General features: G+C 34.7%; 1 protein-coding gene across 2 annotated transcripts in view; it reads right to left on the bottom strand.

The window, feature by feature from the left end:
- Positions 1-767: 767 nt before the first annotated feature.
- DCP2 (decapping mRNA 2) overlaps positions 768-17,008 on the bottom strand; it is a 38,059-nt gene continuing 21,818 nt past the window's right edge. For both annotated transcript variants that reach the window (XM_008568186.1, XM_008568185.1), the window contains 7 exons: positions 12,499-12,651; positions 12,261-12,373; positions 12,054-12,161; positions 9,947-10,082; positions 5,884-5,994; positions 4,222-4,273; positions 768-2,260 (listed from right to left, as the gene is read on the bottom strand). In XM_008568186.1, the coding sequence (XP_008566408.1) occupies positions 2,097-2,260; positions 4,222-4,273; positions 5,884-5,994; positions 9,947-10,082; positions 12,054-12,161; positions 12,261-12,325 (636 nt within the window). In that variant the 5' untranslated portion in view covers positions 12,326-12,373; positions 12,499-12,651 and the 3' untranslated portion in view covers positions 768-2,096. The remainder of the gene's footprint in view (positions 2,261-4,221; positions 4,274-5,883; positions 5,995-9,946; positions 10,083-12,053; positions 12,162-12,260; positions 12,374-12,498; positions 12,652-17,008) is intronic.

The raw sequence follows: 17,008 nt of genomic DNA, 5'->3' as shown, positions 1-17,008 counted from the left end.
TTCCACAGTGCATTAAATGAAGCAGCACAACAGTAATAACATTTAACCATAGTTAAACTACTATAATCAAAAGGACAATTTGTTTCTTGAAAAGGCTCAATGCTATTAGAGACCATACTTCTGGTAACTAACTCAAATCTCTTTTGCTTTAGTATTGAGAGCTGAAAAATCCAACTCTATAGGCACCAGAAAAACTGACCAAAGTACTCACTTAAAAAGAAAAAAACATGCATGCAAAAAACACTAAAAATCAAATGGTTTCCAGATTATTGTAAATGAGTGAAAATTATTCATCTGCCAGGCAAACTAAGTTTTCACTCCCTTAACAATTTAACAGAAATCTGGAATACTGGGACCAACTAACTATAAATATGGCTCACGGAGACCCAAGCAAAGCAGCTGTATTTCTGAAAAGAACAGTAAGAGCTTCCAAATGCAATCATATAATGCATTAAAAAGTAAAGATCACAGAAGGATTCACAAATTTGTCACTTTAAAAGATGCAGGACTCTGGATAACCTAATTCTGAACATACTCTATAATTGTGAATTCTCCTGCTTAGCACCAAGAGGGTGACACTTTCATTAATAAATAGAATTTCTCCCTTAAAATCAAGCCATTTAAAAGCTAAAGCAAAGCATACCAAGTGAATTCCTTACAATAGCCCTTCTTTTAAAAGTCCCACGGGGTTAAGCAGAGCCCCTATTAAATAGGCTACCTACAAAGAATAAAAATCTCTACAATAATATTTACAAGCTAAAATATATTTTGTGGATACCACTTGTAAAAAAAGATTTTAAAAACGCATATGACAGATACACGCACACAAAACATACTCAGACATCCCTCCCCACCCCCGAAATACCTTCAATGAGGTCAGATGCAGCCAATACACTAAAGCCCCCTAAAAGCCCTGGTGATTGTCCTCAATTATAGCTGAAATCCTTAAAATGGGCCCTGCCATCCTTCTGTGGATTTAATAATCCTAAAAGAGCAAAATACATTCCTAAGAGTGAATTATGTAATGTTACTTTCATGTTCTGATCCTCCCCTAGTGAAATGCTTTACTTGTACCTGGGCAAACGGCATACCCTTCCCTTCTCACTCCATCATCCAGGGGCTTCAGTATGCCAATAAAAGCAAGTCAGTCTCTGCTACTACTGCAAATTGGAACCTAATACAACATCAGTTTCCATAGGTCAACACTGAGATGCAATGTAAAACCTAATAATGTCAGTTTCCCATACATATTTACACCAACTGGAATATAGAGGAAATTTCCAGAAGAACAAAACCACTGTACAATACTAAACAGTCGGAGGCAGGATGGTAAAGACATGGCCCAAAGTAATTGCCAGGTCCCGGCCTTCACGTTCTCTGCTACCCTCTCTCCAGCATTTTCACAGGTTTACTGACTGCATGCAGCACAACTCAAAATAACAGCATCAACTTCTCACCAATTCAATCCCTCTCCAGGCTGCAGACTTTGTCCTTATGAAGTGCTAAGAGTTCATTTTGAACATGAACATTACATTGCAGAAGCTGGCTCTAAATTAACGTTCTCAAACTCTACACAGAGAAGGATTAGAGAGTCTCAGTGGTTAGAAGCAGAGAAATGAGCAAAATGCCACCAAAGCAGATGACCTGTAATCTTCATGTCTGTGACAGTTCAGCTCTTATGTTCACTTAATAATTGAGTATTTTTAAAGTTTCTTTTTTATAAGTAAACTATTATTACAATCACAGTAATGGGTAGTTGGGAGCATTATCATTAACTTGGGATACTTGATGATAACTCAAACACTATTTTCTTGACCAAAATACAAAAAGCCAGTCACACAGAATAAATGCCCTCAAAAAAAGCAACTTAAACTCATACCAAACACTGAAAGGGTAAATCTGATAAAAGGTTGTAACTGCATTTTCAGTGCAAACTCATATTTCTTTCTACTGTCTCTTTTGCACAGAAAATCTCTTCAGAAACATTGCCTCCCTGCATTTCTTTAAAACTCCTGAGAAAGGTAAGGCTTGAGGAGACACCCACTCAAATGCAACAAGTCTCTGATCTTGGGACTTCTACAACACACCTGCTATTATCAAAGGTCCAAGATTTTCATTATAGCATTATGATCAAACTTGAAACTCAAAAAGGCTCTGGATGAAAACGGAAACTTGCAATGTCCATTACATGCCACAGACTGTCCCTCGGCATGCTCTAGCAACTGGTCTTCACCGGAGCAAGGTAAATCACACACAGCATCTGTTTAAAAAACAAAATAAGTTCAGTAACCTTAGTAAGAAATCAAATACTGCCCTTTACCTTTTGCTGTACAGAAATTGATGTAGAGTACATGTTTATCTTCCATTCTAAATTTAAGTAGAACCACCAAGATATTTTCCTTTTCCTAAACTGGTACTCAATTGAATTTCTAATCTATTATTACTTACTTCCACACAAACATTCAGAATCTTAATCTCAGCCTTTAAGACACTTGACATTCATTCCCTTGCTTTCAAAATGGGCAGAACTTTGTCTACCTCCTATATTTGTATTTTGTGCCAACATATTAGGAGCTTCTTGACAGATCAAAAGGAAAACAATGTAAAAATTACAGTTACCCTGTAAGAACTGTAAAAATTACAATACTAGAAAAACAAAGCTGGAGTTTATCAAGTCTTCCAAGGATCTATCAACCTAAAGAAAAATCCAATTTTCAAAATCAGAGTAGAACAAAATTCCAATTTACCTGGGGGTTTTTTGTTTTTTGTTTTTTCAATAGGCAGGGACCTGACCAGAAAAGTAGGTTTGAAACAAACATCAAGAGGCTAAGGCAGAAAGAAAGTGTGAAGTGAGGTTTCTAAGGACAAGAATCCTTTTAAACTTCTTTCTCAAGACAACTCAAAGTTTTACATATCCATATAATACTCAACTAAGCTGGCTATACTGTTATAGTGTGCCTTCTTTAATGTTCCTGAACATATATATAGCTTTTAAAAGATTCTGTGAGATAACCAATTTCTGAATGTAAGTTGACTACATTTAACTATCAGCCTATCATGTCCCCACCACCTTAGGTGGCCAGAAAAAGTCCTGTTAAGAGGACTGCTACTCCCATAATTTCTTCATACTAAACTCCAATAAAGGAAAAGGATAGATACTTCAATAAATGGTGCTGGGAAAACTGGATAACCACATGCAAAAGAAAATGGACCCTTACCTTAAAACATCCACAAAAATGAACTCAGAATGGATTAAAGACTTAAATGTTTAAAACCTGAAACTGCAGCAGTCCTAAAGGAAGACATAGAGGGAAAAGCTCCCTGACACTGGTTTTGGCAATAATTTTTTTGGCTATAACACCAAAAGCACAGGTAACAAAAGCAAAAATAATAAAAAAGTTGGACTACATCAAAATAAACTCTAATGATAGTTCCTACTTCTTCATAGTTAACCTTAAATTTCCACAATAGGGTTTAAAATAAAATAGCTTTTATCGTGCTTATATCATAGACAGTATTGCAGATAAGAAATATCATAATTCTTTTCATTTCTTAGACTTCTCTATATGAAAGCCTTAAATGCTTTTTTTTTCTTTTGCTGGCTGGCACAGGGATCAAACTCTGGACCTTAGTGTTATCAGCAACATGCTCTAAGCAGCTGAGCTAAATGTCCAGCTGAAAAGCCTTAAATTTATATGATGAATAAATGGGTATCTACTGCACAGGGAATTTCATGCAATTCAAAATAGCACCTAAGAAAAAAACATTTACTGCACTTCCAAATGATATCTATTAAATCAGTATTACCAAAGAGCCTCTGCATTCATTATCATTACTTTCCAAATCATACAACACACCTACTTTTCATAACTGAGGATGAAGAAATTGCAAGCATCATTCTAATAAAAAACTATCCATACTTGATTCTTTCTACTCTCTAACCACTAAGCAATTATTTATTTACAATATTCACACTCAGCACCAAAGCTTGACATTCACAAAAGAAATAGCACAAAGGGCGAATTTCACCTTGATTGTTTAAATAAATTTGTTTTAACCAGTTCCATATTTAGAGAACTCCACATATATGAACTCTCTCTACAGAACATAATGCAACTCTTCTGGCTTAACTATCACAAACTCTACTAGAATCAAAGTTAGGTAAAACCAAACCAAATCCCATAATGCAGAGATTTTTTAAAAAGACAGAAAATGTCTTGCCTGTTTCAAAATTATCCTGAAGTTTTCGTGGATGAAGTTTCTTTTCACATTTCTATTAAAAACAAACAAAAAAACATGTACATATAACACAGTCTCCAGTTATTTTGCTTATTAAAAGTCGGAAGATATATTATCAAATTTCTCAGGCAGACAATTAAACCATAAATATAATCCCATTCTCTCACTGGAATTTTTTTTTCCTGTTTTTTGTATTATTTTTTTCGGCTTTTTCCAGCTTTTGACATGGCCGGAGTCTTCCTCTCTGCAAGGCTGTACCGATTAGTAATTTTTATGAGTTGCCAGTACACTCAATAATACACAACTGGGTACTATCAATCTTTTCATCTTTGCCAATCTGATGGACAAAAGTCAAATCTCATTTTAATTTACACTCTTTCACCATACATTTGATCTAACAATTTTTATATGTTCAGTCACTTTTATTTCTTCTCTTATAAACTATACACATGAGGGTACTTCAAAAAGTTCATAGAAAGATTCGCATTATCTTTTAATTTTATTTTTCCATGAACTTTTTGAAGTACCCTAGTATACTTGCTCTCCATCATTAACTTTCTTTTTCAAAAACCTTTTTTTAATCTAGTCAAGTTCTTTTAGATATTTTTGACAGATTTGAGAGTCATCTGTGAAGTTCCCTCAAAAATTCCACAAGGATTTACCTGGTACCGAGTTAAATTTATACATTATTTTAAGAAGAATTAACATTTGTACAATATTATCATTAAGTATCTGTCCAAATTTTGTTAAAACAGATGCTGAAGTTTATTAAAAGCCTTCTGATCATCTGTTAAGATTGCCTCCTTTGTTCTTGTCACTACTTCTATCAGAGTAAAAGTGAAATAATAGTAAAGGGCAAGTAGTCTGACAGCAAATCAATCTTTAACATATATCTACTGGTGCAGTCATTACACCCCAAGTTAAGTAAGCAGCACCCAGGGAATTCAGGTAAAATATTTTTGCTAAAAATATGAAATTACTTTTACCATCCACTGTTAAAGAAATAAAAAATAGGCGAAGCTACAATAAGAAAATCCAACATCAAATATCAGGATTTACAGAAAAGATAAGCAAGAAGACCATTAGTTATGAATTACCTTCAGGAGCACAGACTGAATAAAAGAATGCAAGAACATGCCTTAAAATGTTCACAATTATTTGTCTTCAGGCCTAGTCTAATGACAATGGCAATGGCTATGACAGTTTTATTTTTAATTTTCTAAACTCTATCAACTTGCAGGAAAAAAAATATTTTGTGAAATTATCCAATTTTCAACTTTACTAAAATAATACAAACAATTTAGAAAAATATAGACAGAATAATAGCTAAGGAAATGCTCTAGAGAACAGGTTTGACTACACATTGTTTTCATGGCATTAAAATAAATGTAAATAACCACATAAAAAGCAAAGATTCGATGTACAAATGAATCAATGTTAAAAACTTGTAATTAAGAGTGGCCAGAGAGATTTTTAATTTTTTGTGTGAAATGTAACTGTACAATTTAGCTCCATAAAAATCCTATGAATATATCAATTAAAATTTGAACAAAATAAATAACATTAATGTGCCTTGACAATGCCCTCATTCCACTCTCAAAAAGGGTAAACTGCCTACTTAGCATGAAAGCTGTTAACTCTTACCATCAAGGGATTTTGCTGCTTTGCTGGCTGACTGTGGACCCCGTTTGTTCTTTTCTTTTGATTAGGTGAGTCTTGATACTGTTTTCTGCCATTTCCCCTCATACTTTGATTCTATTTTTCCAATAAGAAGAAATAAAATGTAAACCTATAGTATAATGTAATAGTACAAAAGAATATGCCCCTATGAATATGCTTAGCTGGTTGAATCAAGAGTTCAGTAAAAACCCCCCAAATTTTCATAAATCATATCAATATATTTTCTTATAGAAGATAGTGCTTCACAAAGCAAGATTCCTCTAAAGGTATAAAATAGCAAATACCATGCTCCCTAGGAATTTTTCCATACCTCCTGCCTTATCCCATTTCTGCTTACAGATTTTGTTTATAATGCATAAATGGAACAAATGTGCATGATGTTAAATCTAAAGGTATAAAATAGCAAATACCATGCTCCCTAGGAATTTTTCCATACCTCCTGCCTTATGCCATTTCTGCTTACAGATTTTGTTTATAATGCATAAATGGAACAAATGTGCATGATGTTAAAAAGAAAAAAATGAAGAAAATAAACTAGGGGGAAGAGAAAGAGAAACAAGTTTTGAAAACCTTACATGACTGTTAAAAGGAGCCTCTCTGTGAGGGAATGTGGAGGCACACTGGCCACAGTTGTCAGAGCAGGAACTAGGCAGCATGTATGATCAACTGTTACCTTGGAAATCGGCTTTAAATTGTTAATAAACAAGTAATTATTATTAAATGAATAATCTCTTCTTACAAAATGATAATGAAGATTGGTGTTTTTAAGGTCAGGGATGGCTGGTTAGCTCATTTGGTTAGAGTATGGTGCAGATAATATCAAGGTCAAGGGTTCTAATCCCTGTACTGGCCAGCCACCAAAAAAAAAAATTGGTGTCGTTATTAAATTTAGACATAAAATCTGAACGTGTAGTAGTTTAAATCTATATTATACTGCTTTAACATGAGTTAATTTTCCCACAAAAAAATTCTAATTTTAACTTAGACAAACTTTTTAAATGTTAATTTGTCTTAAGAGAGCTTGAAAGGATAGCTATTTAAAACTGGCTAAAATGCTGGGAATAAAATAAGAACTTTATATATATTTAAATATATAAATAGACGTTTATATTTCATCTACCTACAGAAAAAATTAAGCAGTTGCTAAAACAGCTGGAAAACAATACCTTAACTTAAATAAATGATAGCAGGGAAATATGGCTATCAGAAACTCATATCAGGCCAGCCTGTAGCTCACTTGGGAGAGTGTGGTACTGACAACACCAAATCAAGGGTTAGGATCCCCTTATTGGTCATCTTTTTTTAAAAAAAAGAAACTCATATTACCACACACTATTAATTCAACTTCATTCTGCTCTTCCCAGTTTTGTTTTGTTTTTAAATCGTGGTTCAATATACATAAAATTTACCACTTCAGCCACTTTAAGTGTATAGTTCATTGGCCTTAAGTATAGTCACAGTGTTATGCAACCACCACCACTATCCACTTCCCAAATTTTTTCATCACCCCAAACAGAAACTTTGTACCCAATAAACAATAACTCCCTATTCTCTCCTCCCTCCAGCTCCTGATAATCTCCAGTCTGCTTTGTGTCTCCATGAGTTTGCCTATTCTGGGTACCTCCTATAAGTGAAATCACACAATACTTGTCCTTTGTGTCTGACTTATTTCATTTAACATATCCTTAAGGTTCATCCATACCATAGCATGTATAAGAACTTCAATCCTTAATTTCATTCCTTTAAAGCTGAATAATATTCCATTGTACATAAATACATTTTGTTTATCCATCCATTTGTTGTGCACTTATTCCACTTTTTTTTGGCTACTGTGAATAATGCTGCTGTGAACATTACACAAGTTATCTGTTCAAGTCCCTGCTTTCAATCCTTTTGAATATATACCTAGCAGAATTGCTGGATCATATGTTACTCCTCTTTTATCTTTTTGAGGAACCAGCAAACTGTTTTTCATGATGGCTGCACCATTTGACATTCCCACCAGCAATACATAAAGGCTCCAATTTCTCCACATCTCACCAAACCTTGTTATTTTCCGTGTTGTTGTTGGTTATAGCCATCCTAATGGATAAGAAGTGGTATCACATTGTGGTTTTCACTTGTATTTCCCTAAAGACTAATAATGTTGAGCATCTCTTTGTGTACTTATTGGCCATTTGTATATTTTCTTTGGAGAAATGTTTATTCCATCATTTCCCCATTTTTTAATTGGGTTTTTTGCTGTTGCTGAGTTGTAAGTGTTCTTCATATATTCAGGTCATTAATCCCTTATCATATATATGATTTGCAATATTTTCTACCATTTTGTGGGTTGTCTTTTCACATTTTTGACAGCATTCTCTGAAGCACAAAAGTTTTTAATTTTGACAAACCTAGTGTATTGGTCCGTTTCTGTTGCTTATAACAGAATAACTGAAACTGGGTAATTTATAAAGAAACAAAACTTATTTCTTACAGTTTTGGAGACTGGAAAGTCCAAAGTCCAGGGAATACATTTGATGAGGGCCTTCTTGTGATGGTGACTCTCTACAGCAATGCAGGGTACATGGCGAACAGCCTGAGCAAGAGTAAGCTAACCTTCTCACTTGCTCTCCTTATAAAGCCATCAGAGCCATACCTATTACTCCTTGAATGAATTAATCCATTCATAAGGGTAGAGTCCTCATTATCTAGTCAGCTCTCAAAGGTCCCACCCTTTCAAATACTATAACAGGATTTCTTACCCTCTTACTATTACAACAAAGATCAAGTTTCCAACACATGAACTTTTGGGGGACACATTTGACCCATAGCACTGGGCATATTTTTAAAAAGAAAAATGAAAATAAAAAATAAGAATGGCACCCAAATGGATGGCTGAAATAAAAAAGATAATACCAAGTATCAGTAAGAATGTAGAACAACTAGAACTCTCATATATTTTTCTGGGGATATAAATTACTTGAGAAAATTGCTTCCAAGTATGTACTCAAGAACACAGGCATATCCAGTGATCCATCAATTCTCTTTGTCAACTTCTACTTTTAGTCATGTACCCAAAAGAACTGTACTCATAAATGTTCATCAAAAGACATGTATAACAATGTTCATAGCAGCACTGTGTTACAAAAGCCCCCAAACAGAAACAATCAAAATGTCCTTTAAGAGTGTAATGAATAAATTGTGGTATAATCATACACTAAATTAACAAAAATAAAATTTTACAATACTCTACTTTTCCTGAACAAAAGCCAATACACCCAATTTATCTTAATTTGGAGCATATCTTCCTTACGACTTTCCTTTTTAAACGAACCTTTCAGGGCCGGCCTGTGGCTCACTTGGGAGAGTGTGGTGCTGATAACACCAAGGCCATGGGTTCGGATCCTATATAGGGATGGCCGGTTCGCTCACTGGGTGAGCGTGGTACTGACAACACCAAGCCAAGGGTTAAGATCCCCTTACCGGTCATCTTTTAAAAAAAACAAACAAACAAACGAACCTTTCGCTGCCAAGCATATATACCAAAGTCAAATGTTAATTCCTATTACTTACAAGAGTACTTCAGAAAGTTCATGGAAAGATTTGTATTACCTTTTAATTCTATTTTTCTACAACTTTTTGAAGTACCCACCTTACTACACTAGACTTAAACCAAAGCTGTAAAGGTTAAAGAGTCTTTTTTTTTTTTTTTACCAGTAAGGTGATCGCAACCCTCAGCACGGTATTGTCGGCACCACGCTCAATGAGAGAGCACATAGGCCATCCCTATATAGGATCCGAACCAGCGGCCTCGGCAACCCCAGCGCTGCACTTTCCTGAGTGAGCCATGGGGCCAGCCCAAGGTTAAGGAGACTTAGCCCTGCTTCAAATCACAAGTCAGGAACACAGGAGCCTTTGATTAACAATTCAGAGCTTTATTAACAATTCAGAGCTTTATTACTATTAAGATGCAATTCCTCAATTGAGAATGATCTCAAAGCCAAATGATGTAAACTTCTGAAAATTTCAAATGTATCTCACTCACCTTTGTTTTTAAAAGGTCGGACATTTCAGAATGATTATTATATAGCTTTTGCTGTAGTGGTTGCCTGTGCTTTACCCACTGGTCACCAGGAGAACCTTCAGGAAATAACTGCTGACTGTGGCGAAATTTGGTTCGACTATACCAAGATTAAAAAACAAAAATCACAAAAACAAAAATCAGATCAGAAAATTGTCACACTTGATAGTTTAACTTATAAACTTCATACCTTACTTTCTTCTTTACTGTCTATCTCCCCCAACTGGAATGTAAGTTCCATGAGGGCAGATTCTTCTCTACTTTGTCTACTGCTTTATACCCAGCACCTAGCAAAGTGCATTCAATAAGTATTTCTTGAATGAATAAATACCCTATATTGTCATCACATACTTTAAAAAATTATCCATACCATCTTCTTCCTGTAAGTGATTATACTCTTAAAAATCTAAGGGGAATAATTCTTTCTAAATTTAGTTGAAACGAATGTAAATGAATTTTCCTTCTTAATAAGACAGACAACTCATATTCTTACTAGGATGTTGAAAGTATGGAATCTGATCCTACATAGATCACTTATGGACACCATCCATGCTGGAAAAGAATATAAGAAATTAAGCTATATTCTAAATCAAAAAATTAAGGGACACAAGACAATGGATGAGCAAATTAAAGATCCAGTCTCAAATTCTTATGCAAAAGAATCTGATTCTAAACGGTGATACTCATGCAGTAGTTTGTAATGTAAGTAATCTCATTATACAATAGCACTTACATATATAAGTCCAGAGTCAATGCTCCCAAGAACCACATTATAGTTAAGATTGTTTCAGAATACTTCAGAATTCTTCTCTCCTTTCCCATTTAAGAACTGTAATAAAATTTCACTCTTTCTACCCTTTCTTTAGACAAAATTCAGACATTTCCTCCAATACATCATCACACACGTTAGTCTATATACTAAAAATACACACGATCCTCTATAAGAAACCTGAAATTTGGTTAGAGAGATTGCTTTATCATCACCCTATTCACTCAACAAGAGCATAAACCATAGGACTAAAACATACAGGAATCATACCATACACTATGGTAGATAGATTCTTCCAAACAGGTTCATACATATTTTTTTTTTCAAACACTGTCACTATTTCATAACTTTTTGATAGTGTCCTTGTTTCTTTTTTCATCTTGGCTGCATTTCTGTCTACCTTACTTTTTCTACTACACTGTTTCACTTATGTCTAGTAGTACATAACTTGGTGATTATAACCATAGATTCTGAAAAGCAGAAATGACTCTCAAGGCATTTAGTCCAAGTTCCTGTCCTCATAAAACTCAACTAAAATGGAATGCTACCTATTTAAAAGATATTGACTATAGATGTGATAGTTTACTTCTATTAATTTTTGAAGCTCTACAATAAAAACAGAACATCCAAATTAGAGAAAATGTAAATCAACTCTCTCTAAACCTAACATAAGCAAAGTTCTAGCAAGCTAATTACAAAAATATACGTTTATTTAGCAAAGTTACTGACCCAGCCTACTCTATAAGTGTGATTTGTATGCAATTATGTTCCAAGGAACAAAATGTTCTGTATGATTCATGTCCATGATACACTCTTTATAAAATACAGTCTATGCTAGGAGAAATAAAGGAAAAAAGCAAGCCCACGTCTTCACAGTTTTGTCTCTGACTTTAACAAATTATATATCAGCATCCCTCACCTTCCTTACGCAAAAACAGACCTCAATATATCCCCTCCAAACACCTTCAGAAATTCAATTATCTCTAAAGTAAGATATGAGAACAGAGAAGTAACACTATGAACACACATTATTTCTTTTCCTAGTGTCTTATCTATCCATCTAAAAAGTTAGTATCCTCTTGAGTGCATATTTTAAAATGTGCCTGAAGTTCCTTTCCAACTCCAATTAACCATTTTCATCTCGTCAAAAACCCTTTTTAAAAAAAGTCTATCATCTGTGAGACCAATAACAAAATGGTACCTATAAGAAGGAATCTTATACCTCTGCAAAGTTTGGAAGCGAAATGCTACTGTTATTAAAAGCCATCAGAAAATCAGAATTCCATGAATATATTTCTTTACCTCAATTTTTCCACAGTGGGTTTAGCTGGTGTGCTACCAACTGAGGAAAATCCATTGTCACTGTCTGAAGAATCTCCAAATCTTCGAGAAAGCCAGTCCCTTAATGGTCTATGGAAAGAGTAAGAATACACTTTTAAAATCTGACTACAGAAAGAAACTATCAGAATCACGAAGGTTAGTTTTATATTTCAAGAAATACGAACATACCTGATAAAGGGAATGGCCATAAAAAATTTGTTAGGCGCCAAACCAAGTTTGGATTTTGGGGTCATATCATTTCTATGACAGGGCAATTTCTCAATGGAGAACCACTCAATGTTCTGAAACATGAAAGAAAATAATTCATTTGGTTAGTTATTATCAAGGGCTTTCTAAAAGGAATTCCCACTTCATTCAATTGGGATACTATCCAGCAACCTGAAAATACTCTTCACTTGTTACATACCCGAATTTCTCTTCTGGTTTTCGGGTTAAATTTTGTGTCTTTTGGAATTCCTGGAATGATGTACAAACGAGCAAGCTGGTCATTGATTCGAAGTTCAATGTAATCATCCTTACAAATATAGTCTTTGATATCAAAACCAGTTTCTTCAAAGACCTGGAAATAAATTTGGATGAAATTTTCACTTTTAGCTGTTAGACTTCCAGTTCATTAAAATGTGTTTACTTCAAAGACAAAATTTCAGAAAAGGGGAGACTTTATTTGTATTTACTACTTCTGGAAATGGATAGACTAGATACAGGAGTACATGTGTGATACTGAAAAAAAAACCACAAAGTTCTTGTGTCCTATGTTTCTCTATATCCACAGGAACAGCCCACTGTAGAGCTGATCACTAACATTCAAACTTACCAACTATATAACTTTCCCAGGATAAAATTCTGAAGGCTTAGTGATAGAGGTGTCCCAGTTTACCACTTCCCCAAATCTTAACATTTATATACAGAAGACAATGTAATTAAACCATCAATCCTGTGGATTTATTTCAAGACCCATGCATGGTGTCTGAGCATTCCTATTAGAGCAAAAGTCCAGATTCTTTGCTTTTCATTTTCTTTGAAAGTCAGGTCTTACTGCTTGAGACAGAGCTTAAAAATGTTTCTGATTAATAATAAATCAATCTTAACAGATTAGATTTATAACAATGAAGACTAGTTTACCTGAAAGTTTACATATCAACGATATGTGAAATTGTTTCTCTTCATCAAAGAAACCATTAAGTCAAAAGGGAAGAAATATAAATCTGAAGACACTCGATACATTTATATCCAGAATATATTTAAAACTCGTGTGTGTGTATGTGTGTGTGTGTCAATAAGACAAGTAACCTGACTTTTAAAAAATGAGAAACATGTAAATAGGTACTTAATAAAAGGGAATATTCAAATAGCCAATAAGAACATGACAAGGTAATCAAGATCATTAAATTTCAGGAAAATGCAAACTAAAACCACAATGATATACCATAACATTCCCGCCAGAAGTTAAACAATTTTTAATTTGATAATTTGATGTGTAAGCTAGGATGCAGCACAACTAGAACTCTCATACACTGCTGTTAGGAACGTAAATTGGTTCAACCGCTTGGAAAACTATTGGTAGTAGCCTCCCTACAACTCAGCAAGTACACTTTTAGAGAAACAAGGGCCTATTTCCCTCAAGGAACATGTACAAGAATATTCACAGCAGCTTTATTCTAATAGGAAAAATTGGATACAATCCAAAGTGTAAGAGAATGGACAAAGAATTGTGGCATATTTGTACATTGGAATACTACATAGAATAACAAGAAGAACAAACTACTGATACATGCAACAACATAGATGAATCTGACAGACATTGTAATGTGCCAACGAAGCCAAACGAAAAGAGTATCTACTGCAAAATTCTATTTACATGGAGTTTAAGAACAAGCTAATTAATCAATAGTTGATAGAATTCAAAACAGTGAGTCTTTTCAGTAAAGTGTAGAAAAAAGTGAGTGTTGTTTGGGAAGGAGTTCTACTTAAGAAAGAAATTATAGTGTAAGGAAATTCCTTCCAGTTGATAGCTATAGATCTAACTCATTTATTTATTTATTTATTTTTAAAGATGACCGGTAAGGGGATCTTAACCCTTGGCTTGGTGTTGTCAACACCACGCTCAGCCAGTGAGCAAACCGGCCATCCCTATATAGGATCCGAACCCGTGGCCTTGGTGTTATCAGCACTGCACTCTACCGGGTGAGCCACGGGCCGGCCTTTAAAATTTTTTCTATATTTAAAATTATCTTACTATTGATACTATTTTTATGGAGTCACATTGTAACCAAAATATGTAGTTATTTTCATTGCATCCATTCTAATACGTACTGTGTGCTTAATAAGTGACAGTTACTGTCTTAGGTACTGAATTCAGAAATGAATAAAGCAAGCACTCTCCCCTTTAAGGAGTTCGGTCTAAAAAAGAAATTAATTTTAACATGATTTAAGTCCTAAAAGGTAGGAGGAGGGTGCCTAACTCAGCCTTGGATAGATGTGTTTGAGAATCCTGGAAGGCTGTCATGAACAGCATGCTATTCTGTTTGATACACAGGAGCTAGAACTTAAAGATGAATAGGAGTTTGCCAGATAAATAAGAAGAAAAAGGCATTCCATTCAGATACCTGGGAAGGGCTATAGGTAAAGAATTACATGGAAGAAAGTGGTACAATATGAGGCAAAATGAAAAAGGCCATTTAGCACTAACATAGGCAGCTTCAAATTCTGTACAATCAAACTGAGAACACAATAAAAGCAACAGACATAACCTCTCAATTCTGAAAGTGATAAAGATGGATTTGCCTCTAAAACTAGGCATTCATTTTTATCAAATATTTACCAGGAAAATGTTTTAATAGCTGTCTCATGTGTACAGACACTAAAGACAAAAATTTTAATATTACACTTTCTGTGAATTAAATTCATTCCTGTATACTGAGTTAATTTTCTTGGCACATGGAACAGCATTAACTTCTCCAATGCTATCTGATAAAATCCTCACGTAATAGGGCCGTCCTGTTAGCTTAGTTGGTTAGAGCACGTATTATAACACCAAGGTGAAGTTCAGATACCTGTACCAGCCACAAAAAAAAAAAACCCATGTAAGACTAAAAAAAAAAGTTTTACCCAAAGAGCACCAGTACAGAAAGACAATGAAATCCTCTTTGTCCTAAAAGTCTACAGGAAGAGGGAGAATAAACCAAGAGTTCCTCTGTATGAACTCTATCAATTAAACCATATGAATGCATATTAAAGTCAGCTTTATTAGAATAAAACATATTGTTTTGCCAAATAATAAGCAACAATACATAATCTTGAAACCACAAGTGAACTGCCAAGTATCATTTACTTGTTCTCAAGAACAGTTGGTTTCACCACAAATGACAAAAATACACTGAGATTATTTATTATGCCTCCTTCAACAATATCTAGAAAACTTTTTTCACATCTTTGTTCTATATCTACATCACTGAATAAAATTGTTCAGAAATAATCCAATTAGCAAAGGCGAACCAAAAGGTCAAATCGAAGACTGGAAATCACTAATTAAGATTGTCCTTAGCTTTCTATTGACAATTATTCACAATTATTCATATCTTCTCCCTGAGAAGTGTTTGCCACTGCTTCTTTAGGCTCAGCTCACAAAAACAGCCCTGTTATGGGACATGTCAAATTCTGCTACAGCCTGACTAAACACTTATGGACTGCCATATATAATGAAATAATAACATTAATATAACTGTAATGTATACCTGTATGAAAATATCACTCTGTACCCCATAAATATGTATAATTATGTGTCAGTCAAAAAATATGTATATATAACTGTAGGAATGCTATAATAAATCAAATAATAATGTTATTAGCAACTTAAAATAAGGGTTAATAATGACATGGTTTTTAACTAAGACTTAACTGGTAGTTTCCCTGCTTTCAAACAGTGCTGCTTCTAGTATACTGCAGTACCACCAAGTGGCAGAAGGACATACTGCAATTCTAGGACTGCCAGTTGAATATTTTCATCATCATCAGTCAAAAGTGGCAACTGATATGAACTGAATTGTGTCCTCCACCTCTCCAAATTCATATGTTGATGCCCTACCCTAACCTAAGTGACTATATTTGAAGATAGGGCTGGTAAGCCTATCCTAAGTGACCATATTTGGAGATAGGGCTGGTACCTTTTATAAGAAAAGGAAGAGACTCCAGAGCTCTCTCTGCACATACCCAAGAAAGGCCATGTGAGCACCCAGCAAGAAGGCAATTGTCTACAAGCCAAGAAAAGAGCCTTCACCAAAGACTGAAGCAGCTAGAACCTTGATCTTGGGCTTACCAGCCTCCAGAACTGTTGGAAAATAAATTTCTGTTGTTTAAGCCACTCGCCCTCAATCTGATGTTTTCTTATGGAAGCCCAAGGTAACTAAAACAGCAACACTCTACCTTAATCCCCAAACTTCTTTACGTCAAAGGTAGTCATTTAAAAATCGGGAATAAAAGTCAGGATTTGCTGGGCTGGCCCCGTGGCTCACTCGGGATAGTGTGGTGCTGATAGCGCCGAGGCCACAGGTTTGGATCCTATATAGGGATGGCCGATGCACTCACTGGCTGAGCATGGTGCAGACCACACTGTGCCGAGGGTTGCGATCCCCTTACTGGTCCCCTCCCCCCCCCAAAAAAAAAAAAAAAAAATCTCAGGATTTGCTTTTAAAACTTCTAATACAAAAACTATAAAAATTAAAGCCAAGTATTTTCTGCCAAGTTCCTTGATCAGCTGTAACACCAAGATGAAAAAGACGGTTTAGAAGTTAAATCCTATTATCAAAGGGAAAATGTTTTCCCTGAAATTAAGGAACTATGGTTCCTCAGAATGCCCATACTTCCCTCAGAACAAGACAAAACTCTAAAACAGGGAGAAAAGAAACAAACAAACCATA

This window comes from Galeopterus variegatus, unplaced genomic scaffold (assembly GCF_000696425.1).
Source record: "Galeopterus variegatus unplaced genomic scaffold, G_variegatus-3.0.2 Scaffold385, whole genome shotgun sequence".
NCBI classification, from domain to species: domain Eukaryota; kingdom Metazoa; phylum Chordata; class Mammalia; order Dermoptera; family Cynocephalidae; genus Galeopterus; species Galeopterus variegatus.
The sequence above is the reverse complement of the archived record's forward strand: the minus strand, read 5'-3'. Positions and strand labels throughout refer to the sequence as shown.